Source organism: Spermophilus citellus, assembly GCF_964194105.1.
Source record: "Spermophilus citellus genome assembly, chromosome: 5".
Taxonomy (NCBI): Eukaryota; Metazoa; Chordata; class Mammalia; order Rodentia; family Sciuridae; genus Spermophilus; species Spermophilus citellus.
This window is the reverse complement of record NC_138186.1, coordinates 145,875,324-145,892,605: the sequence shown is the minus strand read 5'-3', so window position 1 is coordinate 145,892,605 and position 17,282 is coordinate 145,875,324. Positions and strand designations below refer to the sequence as shown.

The 17,282-nt window shown below is 38.4% G+C and overlaps 1 protein-coding gene across 3 annotated transcripts in view; it reads left to right on the top strand.

The window, feature by feature from the left end:
- Positions 1 to 17,282, top strand: part of MAP3K5 (mitogen-activated protein kinase kinase kinase 5) — a 204,624-nt gene that overhangs the window by 147,368 nt on the left and 39,974 nt on the right. For all 3 annotated transcript variants that reach the window (XM_081293968.1, XM_081293967.1, XM_081293969.1), the window contains exons 15-19: positions 1,523 to 1,656; positions 8,596 to 8,723; positions 9,136 to 9,272; positions 10,271 to 10,376; positions 16,754 to 16,911. In XM_081293968.1, the coding sequence (XP_081150094.1) occupies positions 1,523 to 1,656; positions 8,596 to 8,723; positions 9,136 to 9,272; positions 10,271 to 10,376; positions 16,754 to 16,911 (663 nt within the window). The remainder of the gene's footprint in view (positions 1 to 1,522; positions 1,657 to 8,595; positions 8,724 to 9,135; positions 9,273 to 10,270; positions 10,377 to 16,753; positions 16,912 to 17,282) is intronic.

Below are 17,282 nucleotides of genomic sequence, written 5' to 3'. Positions count from 1 at the left end.
TGGACTAGATTGTCCTTTTTATATTTCATTGACTTGAATATTTAACTTATTTAAGTATTTCTTTATTTTTTTATGGAATTATTTAAGGCCATGAAAATTTTCATTTCAATATCTTCAGTATTTGATATATAATGCTTTTTTTTAATCATTCCTTGAAATTGTTTTATAATTCTTATGACCATTTACTTTTAAACCCATTAATTTTCTTAAAGTGTACATTTTGCTATCTTACATTAATATCCTGTATTCAAAGACTATGGTCTTTAGGATATCTCTTCTTTAGAATTTGTTGAAAATTGCTTTGTGGCCTAATATATGAACAGTTATGTTTTTCATATATTCAGATCTCTTTCTGTGTAAGTTATATCAAACTTGTCAATTATGTCACTAAAGTCCGCATTTTGAGTTTGTCTGCTAGATGTATCTGTTCTTAAGAGTTCTGTTAAAAACTTGTTGTTTATATTTGTTTATTTTTCATTGTAAGTTTTTCAGCTCTGCTTTAAATTTTTCAAGGCTGTGTTTTTAATGAACATAAAAATCCATGACCATTGTCCTCTTCATGGATTACTTATCAGTATTAATGTTAATTTGTTGGTTTATAAATGTTAAACTCAGTTTCTTTTTAACGGCCAACCCTTCTGTGAGTCAGAGCTGACTGTGGGCTGCCAGTTTCATACTCTAGGAAATTGAAGACAGTAGCAGAACCTTGCTCTTCTGACAGCTCCTGCTGGCCTGTCGTTTTTCACAGGGTTTCTCAGAGATGTGGCCTGACCATTTCATGGTCCTAAGTACTGTAGTCCAGTCCAATATGGAGGACAAGCCTTTCTGGATGATGCCCCCAGGTCTGAGATGGTCCCTATGAAATGTTCTCTGTGCCCTTTTCCCTTTGATCCAATTTTCCATATTTGTCTGACATGCTTGGCATTTTGAAGTTCAGGAACATAGATGTTCCTTTTTACATCAAAGATAAAATTTTCCCTCTATTTTTAGTTTTTAAAATATGTTTGGGTCTTAAGAAACTGAAGATAAAATAAAGCAATCCTTACTTATCATCAACTAGCAAGTCTGCACAATTTTCTCCTTACTCAAACCCTTTCAGTGGTTTTATTCTCTTGGCAGAAAATGAAATGTTTTAATAGTACTAAAAGCTGAATAACAAGAAGAATAATTAGATGTGATATTGATAGATGTGATGTCAATTGTATATATCTCCTGGATCAATGAAAAACCAGGACCAAATGGGTAAAGAATCCAAGTAGGCTTTTGGAAAAGCACTTTTATGCATTTAACTGTAAGTTCCCACTGTATTCATAACATGTATACTGTCACAAACATAAATTTGCTATCTGCTTTATGCTGTTTTTTGGTTCTTGAAGCTACCACTTTATCTTATTATTTCACTTGTTAAGACCATCTGATAAAATAAGAAAACATGTTCTTGGGCAATAAAAAAAATCAGTATTTGAAAATGTCAAATGCAGCTAATGTTTCAATCTTCTCTTTCTCTTTTTTTCTTTTGTAGTATGACTATGAATATGATGAAAATGGAGACAGAGTTGTTTTAGGAAAAGGCACTTATGGGATAGTCTACGCAGGTAGAGACCTGAGCAACCAAGTCAGAATCGCTATTAAGGAAATCCCAGAAAGAGACAGCAGGTACTGTACTTGTGGCTAATAAAATCCATTTTCGAAAGTACTTCAATTAGTTCATAGCATTTTAGAAAGTACTTGCTGATATTCTGAATATTAAGACTGAAAACTCCATTATGTTAATTAACTCAATCTCAGCTTTATCTACTGCATTGTTCAGCAGTTTAAGTGCAAAACTCTGATGGGGAAAAAAAGACTCTGGTAGGGAAGGACACAGCTTTCAAAGATTGAAAGAGAGAATGTGTGTGTGTGTTGGGCTGGGGTTATATTGGATAAAGATGGTTGGTACATGGGTAAATGGAGAATAAGCATGTCACGATAGTTTCCAGTGCAGCATGTGAGGAGCCTGGAAGTTGTCATTCTGTCCCAACAAGTGGAAAGCTGAACAAACTGATGAATCAATAGCTCTGAGGACCCATAGATGAAGGGCAGGAGACCCCCCACCCTACCCCCAGATAGGTGAATACAGAAATCCACCAGCTTCCACAGCAGAAATCCATACATGGGAACCAGAAAACTTGAGCTCCAGTTGACATATTGCCAAAGGCCCCACATGAACAAGTTTGAGTGTTAAGAACTGCCCCCATGCCTTTCTAAGTCTTATCTTTTGAAGTTCTATCAGGTTCTCCAAGTGAATATTGGAGGAAAATTCTGATGTGCTTCTGGCAGGGAAAGAGGAAAAAAAATTCTTTTAAAATACACCAGAGCATTTTATTCTTCTTTAACAAGGCCTGCCCTCAGGAGAAATTGTTTTATCAGAACCTTGCCAAACTGTAGCCCAGTCTAGCCATCCTGTTCCACCTAAAGGGGGTAAAAGATGACATATTTATGAAGTTCACAGACCAAGGACACAAGCTTACTTAAAGACTGAGCCTTAATCATAGAACTATAGAATTCTTCCCCTCTCCAATCCTTTGTCACCACATTAATGAAGCCAATTATTTTACTCAGTACATCATGTTCACCTTTCAAGAAAAAATTACAAGGCATACTAAAAGGCTGAAAAAACTCAATTTGAAGAAACTTAGCAGGTATCCTAAGCAAAATCAGATATGAGAGGTGTTTGGAGTCAGCAGACTTGGAATTTAAAACAACTAAGATTAATATGCTAAAGTTTCTAGTGGGAAAAAGAGACAATGTGCAAGAATAGATGGTAAGGTCAAGTGAGAAAAGGAAATTCATAAAAAAGAAATAGAGGTTAAAAAACAAACACTGTAACAGAAGTGAAGAATGTGATGGCTTCATTAGTGGACTGGGCACAGTTGAGGAAAGAGCCTCTGAGCTGGAGGATGTGTCTAGAGAGACTTCCAGAACTGAATAGCCAAGAGGAAAAAACTGGAAAAAAAAGTGGGGGACACGGATGGGATATCTAAGAACTATGGAACAACTACAAAAGATATAACCCATGCTTAATAGGACTACTACAAGAAAAAACGTGTGGTTTGAGCCACACTCAATAGGGACTTGCAGAAAATGGAATCATTTTTAGGGGGGAAAAAAGCCATTCAGGGACCCGAAAACTCTGGTAACAGTATTTTCTGTCACTCGCTGCCTCTCTTGCTCGCTGCTGTAGGGCTTGGCCTTATGTTTTGTTTCTGCACTCTCCTCTTTCAGCCTCATGATTTCTGAAGCCTCATGCCTTCTCTGAGGTTTCTTCTCTGTTAGACCATACTCCTACTATCAATGGTGTATATTATCTATGTACTGTGTATTCAGTCTTTGAATTAGATTATTTGTGACTATTGTCTTTATTGGCCTGTCTCTATCATGAGTTTATTGCTTTGTTTGCCCTCATTCTCTTCTGTGGCCATGGTGATAAGTTCATATGATCAGCCTTCCTCAGAAGGGACACTCCCCCCGGCTCTGGGGGTCATCTGTCTACCCAACATCTTGAACTTGTAAGTATGCAGTCATCTCCAGGTTGATGTGGCCAAAGTGAACCGTGGATTTTTACCCCCAGAGCTACTCTCCCTGAAGCATTCTCTGTGTCTGTTAACAGTACCCTCTATCCAGCCAGCTGTTCCAGCTAAACAGGGTACATTTGTATTCTTGTTTCTCTCTCACTCCAAGTCTACTCCAAGGCCATACTGTTTGTTGTCTCAACTTCTGCACTATATTCTGAGTCTTGCTACTCTTTGCCATCAGCATGATTTCAACTCTAGTCTAAGTCTTTGGGCCTCTCACTTAACTCCTTACTAAGTCTCTGCAACTATCTCTGCTTTTAGTAGTCTCTTCTTTTCCTCTTTCCTCTGCCCTTAATCCATCCTTCCTCAGGGTAGCCACAGAGATCTTTCTGAAGTTAAAATCACATCATTGGTGAGAACGATGTGTCAATGCAAGCTCAACATTGAGAAGCTGATAAGTCGGAGGATGAGCGTGTGACAGGGCAGGGCTTTATATGGGAAATCTGTGAACCTTGAGCCCAGCTTTGCTTAAACCTAAAACTGCTCTAAAAAATAAAATTTATTAAAAAAAAAGAAAAACCACACCATGTCACTATTGCCTAAAACCCTTCAGTGGATTCTTATTGTTGTGAGCCTGAAACCCAGAACTCTTAGAGTGAACCACAAAGGAGGAGGCCACCACCCCCTTTGGAGCCTCCCCTCTGCTGGTGTCTCTGTCTGCTGGTCACACTAAAATCAAATGAGATCTTGGCGGGATTGCCTTATTGTCATCATTGAAGCCTCAATGCAGGTGCCAAGCCCTCACAGAGCCTTTCTCTACTGGCCCAAGCTGAAGAAGACATCCTTCCAATGCAGGCACTGTCCCAAGGTCCCCGTAGTCTTAACTTTCTGCCTCCAGCCTCTGTATCTACATTCCAGAAGAAAGGGAAAACGGAGCTCCCTGGAATATACAGCATCCTTGCGCTTCTATTTCATTGGCCAAAAGTGCTCACTCCGCCCTCGTCAGCCATTTGTTTCCCAAATGACATAGGAAGGGGGAAGAACAGCAAATAAGCAAACAGCTACTGCTACATACCACATGTATAGTCTAACTTTATGTATATATATTTTTATGATTCTATTCTAGAGTTTCTTCTTGGTTAATTCATGAGGCATGCTTATGAATTCTTATGAAATAGTAATAGAAATTATTCAATAAATTCCTTGAGTGATTGTATAAGAAGTTGTCACATTAAACCTTTTGTTAATCATTCCTAGAGGTTTTAAAGTAATATATACGTATTGTAGCCTTGAAATAATATAAAATTTAAAGATGCCATCACTGTCAAATTGTGGAACTAAATGTTAGCCACATCCCTTCCTTTTCCCCCTCCAGAAAACCTTTTTTTTTTTTTTTAGTACCAAGGAGTGAACCTAGGAGTGGAGTGCTTAATCACTTCACCCTATCCCCAGCCTTTTTTCTTTTATTTTTGAGAGAGGATCTTGTTAAGTTGCTGAGTCTAGCCTTGAACTTATGATTCTCCTGCTTCAGCCTCCCAAGTTGCTGGGATTACAGGCATGTACCAACCTGTCTGGTAGAAGAAAACACTTTTAAAATCACCTTGTAGCTTAAATTTATTCAAATGTCACTTTACATATACAAAGCACACCAACACCAAAAATATGCCCTCTGCCCTGCCCCTTGCCATGCAGTTGGTATGAGTGGGTTGTTCAGAAATACCTGGATGACAAGCTCTTACATTGAACAGGTGGTCCATGACATCTTATTCACCTTGTGAAGAGATTAGAGAACCCTGTAATACTAGCAAACAAGTATTTCTGTCATTATGCCCTGGAGAGTTTGGATAGTGTCACAAAGGATAATTGCTAAGGTAGTTTGAGGTATGTGAATAACGTATGATTAAACTACCACCTACAAAGAAGGATTATGGCAACAACAACAGTTTCTTGTGGTGGCTGGGGTGTGGCCCAGTGGTAGAGCACATGCTTAGTGTGCCTAAGTTCCTGGGTTTGATTCTCAGTAACACACAAACAAATCCCAAAGCCCAGTTTTCCCTGTGTTTTCATCACATTCTAAAAACATTTTGTTAGTGAACCAGTGGTTGTGAGAGATGGTGCATTTAAGTACACTCTCATAATGTATCCCTAGCTAGTGGTTAATCTTAGATTGGCTTTCTCCTCTAACATTCTACACACCTGTTCTATCAGTATTCACCCAGATACTGCAATCAGCTGGGGAGCTTTTAAAAATGTGGATGCTCAAGCTCCACCTCAGATATTCTAGGTTGTCCTGAACATTGATGTTCTTTGCATTCAGGAGAGGTAAATGCCTAGTCAAGGTTGGAAACAACCTGTCTATATGGTTTCGATGGAAATCTGACTCAAAGGGCATAGTCTAGAGAAAACTATGGGTAAATAGGTTTTTCAAGCTGTATATATAGATATATAGATATAGATATAGATATAGATATCTCCTATTATCTCTACTGTTTTTTCTTTCCATTGTCATAGTTGATTGAAAAGAAATGTGGTCTTCTTGTAATTCCCATAGACAAGCATAATTTATTGACCTGTAAAAATTATCACTTCATCCTTCTTTAGTGTTTCACACTTCATGAAAACTGCTTTCTATATTGGAGAAGAGTACTTATTCTTAGCTTGGTTGGACTCTTGACTAGTATTGCAAATTTTGAGCTATCTTTTCTTTAAATATTGAGGCAGGAATATTTGCTTCTCCCAGATCTCAAATGTAAGCATTCATGATATAAACTAGTGTCAAAGTGTTTTTTGCCGTCATGAAGAGGTAACTTGTAAATGTCTTCATAGTTGAGAGTCATTACCTAAGTATCTTATTGGTAACATTATATATTGATTCTTCTTGTTACCTCATTCAAACAAATTATCAAAATGTTGTTGCTGGGGCTGGAGTTGTGGCTCAAGGGTAGAACACTCACCTATCACGTGCAAGGCCCTGGGTTTGATCCTCAGCACCACATAAAAATAAAAAAATAAAATAAAGGTATCTTTTAAAAAAATGTTGTTGCTGTCTCTAATACACTGGTAATCATTTTAATAATTATCCTTTTGGCTGGATAGTTATTAAAATGATAGTTATTAATAACTATCCTTTTGGGCTGGGGCTGTAGCTCAGTGGTAAAGTGCTTGCCTTGCATGTGTGAGGCACTGGATTCGATCCTTAGCACCACATAAAAATAAATAAAGATACTGTGTGTTCATCTACAACTAAAAAAATACTTTTTAAAAAAACTGCACTTTTTAGTTCTGAAAGCAATTCTAAAAAAATGAGTAATGTGTCTAAAACAAAGTATTTGTTATTGTTGCTAGGTACTTTCTGAGTAATATTATACAATACAGATTATAAAAGTTTATTTGAATAAATGAATATGGATTTCGTTAACTGCTAATTGCTTGCTTACCTGAAAAGCTTTATGAAACTAGTATTATTCAATACTAACCAATACTAGTGTTCATTATCAGCATTCACAAATGATCCATTCTGCTTTCTTGAGTTTGTGTGATATTAGCATTTCCTATGTATGAGTAGAGCAAGTATGAGCATCAAGTTTGCATTTAAGTTGTCTTATAGTTAGTGCCTTTCACACTGTAGGTTCCATTACTGAGTATGTATGTATGTGTATGCATAGGCACATGTGTGTGTAAGGGATAGCTTTGAGTCTCTGTTTATCATTGCTGATATCCTATCCTATTTAGCTTATTAAATAAAATTCGTAGAAGGTCATTGATTTGGTCTTAGCTCCTGAACTAGGTCCCAGCAGATTAATTCAAAATGGAGCCATTTACGCTCAGGTTTTATGTCACCAAACCAAAACATAACCTATTTCTTTGTAAGATCTGACCTTCTGAGAGATCTGGAGGGAGTTGGTAGATAAATTACCAAACAGGTAATTTAAAAACAACAACAACAATAACAAAATTTTCACAGTAATTAACCAAAAGGAGCTCAGTCAGCATGGGCCAGGATAAGGAAATTCCCTCTGCTTTAACCTGATGCTAACCAATTGCTTTTTGCAGTGTGCTATTTCCATGTTCCTCCTTAAGCTGTCAAAAAAGAACTGACTCTCCTGACATGTCCAGTTAGTTCCTGTCTGTTTGGACTGGTTGCTGCCTAGTTCATGTATCACTGATAAAAGTGCATTAAATCTTTAAAACTTGATTTGTTAAAAATTTTTTTCTATGACAAACTACACAGTAATTACCTTGGAGCTACATTGAGCACAAGATTGTTGTCTATAAACTTTGTAGTATTTCAAGTAATCATTTAGAGTGTTGTTCTGTTTCAGAAGTATAAAATACTTTCATATTTGGTAGAGCAACATAACACCAATCATGTGATTTTGAACTCTGAAGTTTGTCTTTTTATGTGGAGGCTTATTTGGAATTAGGTAAAAATCATGATATAATAGTCTTGGCGGACACGGTAATGTTAGGATTTGAAGAAATGGGCTCAGATACTTGAAATCAAGATGTTTTTATGTTTTTTATTGAAGAATTGGTGGGTTTTTCAGGATGTTCTAGAATGAATCTCAAAGGAATTTTTGTCTTCCGGGGCAGGAGTCTCTTGGAATAGTAAAATAGATAAGTAAGGCCCATGGCATAACAGGTCATGTTGGTATAGACAGTAAACTGTGTAGATGATTTCTGTCTTCCTAGGTTTAAATCTTATGTCTGTCACTAGCTTTGTGGTCTTGGACAAGTTAGTCAATCTCTGTGAATTAATATTCCTTATTTGTAAAATGGGCATCTTAATAGTCCCTCCTTATTGAGTTGTGAGAAATGAGTTATTATATACAAGGAGTTTAGAACAGAGACACCTTCCCCTTAACCCAACCATAGCTGCAGCCTCACAGAATTGACCTTACAAAAAATAAAGGACTTATGATGGTCATTTTTATTTTACCTATGGTCATATGTTTAGTTGAAATTTTCAATTTGCATTGTTTCAGTTTATAACTAAAATCTGGCTGCATAACTAGCCCATTGCCATTTTCGTGTCTTTCAGATACTCTCAGCCCCTGCATGAAGAAATAGCCTTGCATAAGCATTTGAAGCACAAAAATATTGTCCAGTATCTGGGCTCTTTTAGTGAGAATGGCTTTATTAAAATCTTCATGGAGCAGGTCCCAGGAGGTAAGAGTTGCTTTTTTTTTTTTCTTTTAAAAGTAAAAGAACTGGAAGAGGAGCAAAATTGAATGAAATTTACTAGAGTACAGGTTTTAATTTATCTCACACACACACAAAAAAAGGTATGTGACATTACCATGAAGTTTGGAGATAGTAAATAAATATTAGAACCATTTTAGTATCCATCATAATGAATTGGATTAATTTTAGCAATTGATTGGGTTTTTACTTAGACTGTATTGATAGTGACCATCTCCAAAGTAGGGACATTTTTGAACTCATGTTTGAGCCCAGTTCCTGGGCTTCTGTGAGGACCAATGAATGTTGGCTTATGTTGACTTAAATCTGTGTCACGTTATTAATATGCTTCAAAGAGCTCTCTTGGATGAGATTATCTACTTTTTCTCTTTCTTTACAGGAAGTCTTTCTGCTCTCCTTCGTTCCAAATGGGGCCCATTAAAAGACAATGAGCAAACAATTGGCTTTTATACAAAGCAAATATTGGAAGGATTAAAATACCTCCACGACAATCAGATAGTTCACCGGGATATAAAGGTAGGAGACACCATGATTCATTTTCATGAGGTCCTTGCTGGATAATTGTTTTATTTTCAAAATTCTCACTGTATTATGACTATTAATTAGGAACAGTGAATATTAAGTCAGTCAAACAGTAGAAATAAAATATTTCACACTACTCTTAATGTTATTTACATTCCTGTTTTCTTCTTCTGCACACGGAATAAACTCCTTAGCCATGCTCAACCAGTAGCCTGTGCTCTCACTGTGTGTGATGTTTTGTAGGAGCTCTGTGGGGTGGGGCGCACAGTATAAAGTCAGACAGGACATGTGGCCATTCCTGAGTTACTAACAGCCTTTGTCCCTGCCCATAATCACTACCTATAAATATGTCTTGAATCAGTGGATTCATGGTTAGAGGAAAAAAATAATTAAAAGACCCTTTCTTATATATTCATGCATGGAACTACAATGAGGGAACTACAATTATAGATTCTCTAAAACAACAAACTGAAATAATAACATTAAGATTTTCTTTAAAAAAGAATAAATTGTTGACAAAGGCTTGACTCTTAAAGTAAGTTAATATCACTACCCTAAAATCAATTCGAATGCCCATTTACCTTTAATGTTCCTAAATATTCCAGGGAAAGAAATCGAGCAACATAGAAAAGAAAGAGTGACTGGGAAACTATGAAATTCATATTGTATCTTATCCATGGATTATACACAGCTAACTTCTGTTGTGTGTAAACTGTAGTGAGCTTTTCGCCTGACCTATGACCTGAGTAGCAGATTGTGAACAACTGATAATATGTAAACCAAAAATATTGACCAGAATTTTCTGTTGGGATCAACTGTTAATGAAGGACAAAGAATGAGCATCCTTGATTGTTCTAAGTACTTCTTTAAAAAAAAAAAAATATATATATATATATATATATATATATATATATATATATATATTTAAAAAGTCAACAATAAACCGTATCTGAAGAAAGATAACATTTTTGATGGCAGTCCTCTTTCCCCAGGGTGACAACGTATTGATTAATACCTATAGTGGTGTTCTCAAGATCTCTGACTTTGGGACATCAAAGAGGCTTGCTGGCATAAACCCATGCACTGAAACTTTTACTGGTATGTTTTTATGATAATGATACAGATCTTACATAATTAAAGAAATAATTGCTGAGTTTGAGCTTAAGGTGTGAGATAAACTGAGTCAGTGTTCTCACGCACATTAACATTGGTGTCGTTTGATGCTCATTGAAAAGTGTTACCCAGGATTTGGTCCGTCCCTCTTGTTTTTTTGTGTGTGTTTATATGTCTTGCTCAGTCTCCTGCTTAATGCCACCAAAGATTATTTTTAATTCTCAGTTTGTTATTTGTTCTTCTTTTCCCGTCACTGCGTCTCTCTCCTGGTTGGCCTACAGCCACTCTAACTCTGACAAGATTACTTTTTTAAAACATTTTCCTAGTCCAGCTTCTCTGTGATTCTTACTCATACCCGAATCTCTTGCCATCTGGGATCTGAATTCCCTCTTCCCTACCCTGCTTTCTTCCTGGGATCTATCTCTACTCCACAGTATAAATAACCCCGTAGGATTTCAATTCAGAAAGAGGAAGTGACTCACTCTCTCAGAAAAGGAGAGAGGAGAGAGCTTTCCTGAAAAATTAGGCAATACAACAGTTGATCTGGTTCTAGTGCAAAGTCCTGGAAGGGTGGAGACCAAGTGACTTAGAGAAAGGCAGAGGTGGCCAAGGGGAAAGTGGAGCTCAAGAGATGAAAGACTGCTCCTCAGTCACCGGGAGGCAGGAAAGTCACCTGGGACTTCAGACCTGGTCTCTGCCCCAACCTCCATGTTGTTATTGTTGAGGGGGTGGGGAGAGAAATTGAGCAGAATAAAAAAGGTCAAGACTAACCTGTGGTCTAATGCAAAGAAAAATGGCCCGATGGCCCTGTTTCTGATTCCCATGAGGGAGGCAGAAGTGCCTCTTTTGTAGATGAGGTGTTGACTGGGAGTCAAGGGACATCGCGGCAGGGTCACAGCAACTTGTACATGATGGAACTTGGGTTTTCAGCCTGCCCTGGGCTCTTTGTGCTCACCTGTTTCCAACTTCCTCTCTACCTTTCTGGTGTCCTGATAGCCTGGGAGGCAGAGAGGAGAGAGAGGAATTCCCAAAGTTCTTTCCTCAGGACTTCAGTCAGCAACATCTCCAGCCCAGGCCCTTCCCTCAAGGCAGTGGTTATTTTAGGCATAGAATTACACATAGTTAGAATGCATTTTTTTGAATAAAATACATTCCAACCTGTTAGTAGCTTTCAGTGGCTTTACATTTCTTTCCTCATCCTCTCTCAACTTGGCAAGAGACATTTTAGATGCTGCCAAGACTCAGTAACTTCTGAGAGGAAAATCCCTACTTTCATACACTTTTTTTGAGCAGGATGTTAATGTAATATCATCTGCTAATCTCGAAAACATTTTTTTTTTAATTCCCCAAGGAGCTGTAAGAAAGCAGTCCTCACAGGGCCCTGTGCTTGTACCTCCCCCACTGTCCTCATGACAAAGTAGCTTAGAGCTCTCCCAGCACTGGTCAGAGTGCCACGGCATGTGGATCTCTCACCACCAAAGGCCTCAAAGCCCTAATTCAGTGCTCACTGAGTCCCAGGTGCTTAGTCACCTCTAATGAATTTAGTGTAATGACCATGATTTGTTTTACCTCTTGGTAATTTTGATGAGGGGAAAGGCAGCAGTAACCATCATTTATGAAGTACTCACCTGGCGCCATGCCAAGTGCTTTACGCACATTGAAATTCATCCATCAAGCCCTAATCATTAGCTATCATTATCCCGGTTTATGGTGAGAAAAGTAAGGTTCAAAGAGGTTAAATAACTTGCCCAAGGTCACAAAACTAGGTAGTTAATAAAGCTTGAGGTTTAAACGAGACTTAACATGCCAAATGGAATTACTGTCTTCTCCCCAAACCTGTTCCACCTACACTCTTCCCTGTCTCAGTTAATGGCCACTCTACAACTGCATTATCACCCCCTGTTCGGTTTCTCATACTCTCCAGCCCAGTCTGTGGAGGAAGCCTGTTGGCTGTACCTTCACAGTGTGGCCAAAACTGGACCAATTCTCACCTCCCCATGCTGCCACCCTCCTCTCTCACCCACAGTCCTTCCACAGCCTCCTAACTTACCTGCCCCCTGCTGTCTGTTCTCAGTATAGCACCCAGAGTGATCCTTTCAAAATATACAGCAAATCCCATCACTCAGAGCCCTCCATGACTATTTTCTCCCAGAATACACAAGGACCCACATCCTCACCGTGGTGGACAAGACTCTGACCTGATTTGGAGCCCATTCCCTCTCAGACCTCACTCCTAGTTTTCTCCTCTTGTTTATTCTGCACCACAAAGCCCCACACTTCCTGCATTTCCTTTGTGAAATCAGGTTGGGTCCTGCTGCAGGGTCTTTGCATAACTTTACCTCCTTCCAGCCTTAACTCAGATGTCACCTGCATACACCCCATTAATAATGGTAGTCTTCCTGGGCACTGCTGACTCTGTTTTTGTTATTTGTTTGTTTGTTTTGGTCATAGCATATCAATTTTTACCATACTGTATAATTTATCAACAGTGTATTATCTATTATTTTTCTTGTATGACAAAAATGTAAGTTCTGTAAGCCCAGGATTTTCCTTTATTCTACTGTTACACTGTTATAGTGTTTTTGTTGTTGTTGTTGTTTTTTAATTGTACGAAGGATTAAGCCCAGGGGTCTTTACCACTGAGCTACATCTCCAGCAGATTTTTTATTTTGAAACAGGGTGACAGGGTCTCACTAAATTGCCTAGGCTAGCCTCAAACTCGCTATCCTCCTACCTCAGCTTCCCAAGTTGCTGGGATTACAGGTGTGTGCCCTGCACCTGGCCGTCCACTGTGGTATTCTAAGTGCCTAGAACAGGGCTTGGCTGGTGGTGGGCCTTTAGCATACATCTGCTGAATGAAGGAATGAATGAACAAATTGTGACATCAAAGATTACGCTGTTAACCATTAAGCTGTACCACCTCCTAAGATAGTTGCAATGGCAAAGAAATTTTAAAATAGATATTTAACAGTAATTTTTTAAAAATTTAGAATACAGATATGTGAGGTATAGGTCTTGGAGTTGACACCCTGACTTATTTTCCTTAGCCTGATGTTTGCATTTGCTTGTATTTTTATAGTCTAGTCCTGGAAGTCTATTTATGTTGCAATATTGGGTCTAGGGGATATACCTTAGGGGTCGGGTGCTTGCCTAGCATTCATGATGGGCCGATTCAACCCTCAGCACTCCTCCAAAAAACTTATGTGTCATGTATTTGTGGAGTAAATAGAGGAACAGATTTGAATACATAACAACCTGTTTTTTTTAAAGAAAGAGAATTTTTTAAATATTTATTTTTTAGTTTTCGGTGGACACAATATCTTTTTTATTTTATTTTTACGTGGTGCTGAGGATCGAACCCAGCGCCCTGCGCATGCCAGGCTAGTGCGCTACTGCTTGAGCCACATCCCCAGCCCCAACAACCTGTTTTTTGTAACTTGTTCAGTGAAGGCTGGATGACACACTTGGCAGAGGGAGCTATTTTGTATTTCGTCATATTTTTTTGGTGCCCTATAGTTGTACACAATGGTGACTTGTTGTTATGTATTTGCACATGGACACAGTTATAACAATATGATTGGGTCAGTATCCTTCCCCAGTATTTCTCCTTCTGGTCCCTTTCCTCTACTGATCAGATAGAGCTCCTATAAATAATGCCTGATTGATAAAAATATTGTATCATTTATTATTGGCATTGCTTGAATTATACCAGTTTTTAAAATTTACTATATTTTTTGATTAGTTGTAACTCCCACTCAGATATTTGGGCAACATAAATTCTCTTCACCAATTCTTTTATAGAACCAGAAGTAACAGCAAAACAGTGTATTATCTATTATTATCAATAGAGTATAGGTTTCAGCACAGGTTTTCTAAAGGCCCTCTTGATTTATTTAAATTAAAAAAATTATCACTTTGGGAAAAACTATGAATGAAGAGAAATCATAATAATTTTGTACTAAGGGTAGTTGAGTCTTGGGGGGAGCACGGTTGCCTTATCCATGGCAAGGAGAAAGGCTTTCCTCTGGTGATTTTGCTAGTTTAAGCTGAGAGTGTAGATGTGTACTGTTGTATGTGAACATGAATTTGAGCTGCTGTCATATGGAGAATAAAATTCACAAGGTGTCAATACCTGAAAAAAATTTCATACTTTATTTTTATGAACAACAGTCAGTTTCTAGCTTTGGACAGTGGGCTTCATGGGATCAATTTGGAGGAATTTTACATCACAGTTTTCCTATAAATCACACATGAAGTATTCATTTAAGCTGTCATCTGTATTTATCAAAATGTCAGTTTGATTATGAATCAGAAATACTGATGTAAGTCTTTGGCAAACACCTCAGAATTTGAAGTAATTCAGCACTGCCCCTTGGATGAGTTCCTGTTTGCTGATTGTGTTATTCATGTGAGTGTATCAGAAATGGGGAATATGGTGACTGTCTTAGCTTTCTGTCATTGTGACAAAATACCTGAGAAAAACAACTTCAAAGGAGGAAGGATTTATTTTGGCTCACAGTTTTGGAAGTTTCAGTCTGTAGTCAATTGGTCCCATCACTTTGGGGCTGTGGTGAGGTAGAACATCATGGCAGGGGACAGAGCAACAGCGGCTCAACTCAGGGCAGCCAGGAAGCAATGAGAGAAGAGGGGTCAGGCTCCAATATCCCCTTCTAGGGTGGGCCCTTGATGACCTAACTTCCCTCCACCAGTCCCCACCACCACCCAGGAATATCATCAGCTGGGGTCGAAGCCTTTAACACATGGGCCTTTGAGGGACATTTAAGATGTGAACCATAACAGTGGCATTATGTTCCTGTTCACACTCCTGGCCCATCCCCATTCTAGAGGGCAATAGAAGTCCAAGTCTTGCCTGTCATCTTGAGTGTTTCCCTGGAAGGTACCAGGGCAGGGCTAGAACCAGGGACTCTCAGCTTCTTATTTTGTGCTCTTCCCCTCATAGAGCACTCTTATCTGATTCCATGCAGCCTTTTCTATCTCTCTTTTTCATATATTCTTATGGGTGCTGTGTGGGGGTCTGTCTCTGTTAATGGCTTATGATCTTTTGTGATTTGTCTAATTTGTTTTTTCATGGATGTCAGATACACAGCAGGAGTCAGGTATATTTGATTTACAGAGTAGAGTATATCAGAAATTATTTGCATTGTTTTTCACCATGATTTTCAGAATCTTAATGCTACCATGTTTAAGAAACAGAAATGACTTTTTTTTTTTTTAATTTTAAAAATCCTTGAAGCCAGAGATGGCACAACTATTGTCCCAGAGACTCAGGAGACTGAAACAGGAGAGTCTCAAGTTTGAAGTCAGTCTCAGCAACTTAGTGAGATCCTGTCTCAAAAAATAAAAAGGGTTGAGCATAGCTCATTGATAAAAATACCCCCAGGTTCAGAAGGAGGGAGGGAGGGAGGGAAGGAAGGAAGGAAGGGAGGGAGGGAGGAAGGGAAATTAGCACATGAAAACCTATACATATTTGTAGTGTGCCACATGGTGTTTTGATACCTGTATAGTTTGTATAATGTTCAAATCAGGGTAAGCCTATTTATCTCCTCAAACATTTATTATTTCTTTGTGGTGAAAGCATTTGAAATCCCCTCTTCTAGGGTTTCTTTTTCTTTTTCTTTTTTTAACATTATCATTCTCTGTAGTTGCCCTACTATGCAGAACTTCTTTCTCCTATCTAACTAGGTCTTCATACCCATTACCAACCTTTCCATGTTCTTCTCTCCACTCTCCTTTCCCCAGTCTCTGGTAACCACTGTTCTGTCTCAACATCTAGGAGGTCAGCCTTTGTAGATTCCACAAAGTAAGATCACATGGGATTTGTCTTTCTATGCCTTTTATTTAACATAATGACCTCCAGAATGAAAACAGAACTAAGCATTCAGTCTAGGAACTGAGAAATACAGATCTAAGGAACTGGATGAATGACTAGATTTTTTTTTCCTAGAAAAGATTAGAAGCATACATCATAGCAGTCTTCAGATATTTGAAGAACTGAACACAGAAAATGTATTGATGTATTCTCTGTCATTTTCAAAAGACTCATGGTTAGAATTCTCTTGAGAACGTCCAGGGGAACGATGCCTCGGTAATACTCCCCCATCTAGGGAGTGAGGGTGGACCTATTTATGACCAGATGATGATATCAAACTATTTCTGTGTCCCTGATAAAATCCATCATAAAAAATTCCTATTTCTACTTTTGTAAATAGCATAAGAAACTGGAACTGGTATTAGGACCAGAATCATGATTTGAAATTTGTCTTACTTAGAAAAATTGAAGCTGTCATTAGATAACTATGTTTTCTCTTTTTAAAGTGGAAATGTGTTTGACGTGCTTTCAGGTACCCTTCAGTATATGGCACCAGAAATAATTGATAAAGGACCACGAGGCTATGGAAAAGCAGCAGACATTTGGTCTTTGGGCTGCACAATCATTGAAATGGCTACAGGAAAACCACCATTTTATGAACTAGGAGAGCCACAAGCAGCCATGTTCAAGGTCACATTTCGTATTATCTTAAAGGGATCAAGTTCCTCATAGCTACTGGATAGGCTTTGTGTTCTATGTGTATATATTGTATTTTGTTTGGGGCAAGGAGCCTAAGTAAGCAGGAGCTGAGAGCACATTCAAGTCCAAGAAGATTCCCTCTCCCTGGAGGCAGGGCCACGGCCTTTCACAAGGCATCTCTCTGCTTTGGTTTTCTCAGCTCTAGAAGGAAAGTCAGTGGAACTCCCTTGGACCCCCTTCCAGCAGCACAGTGTAAATCACACCCCACTGTGTGGAAAGTGACTTGGGCTGTTTGGGAAACAGTCTGAGTGTTTTCCATGGAGGGAGATCTAGGAACATTTTTTTTATCCAATTAAGGATTC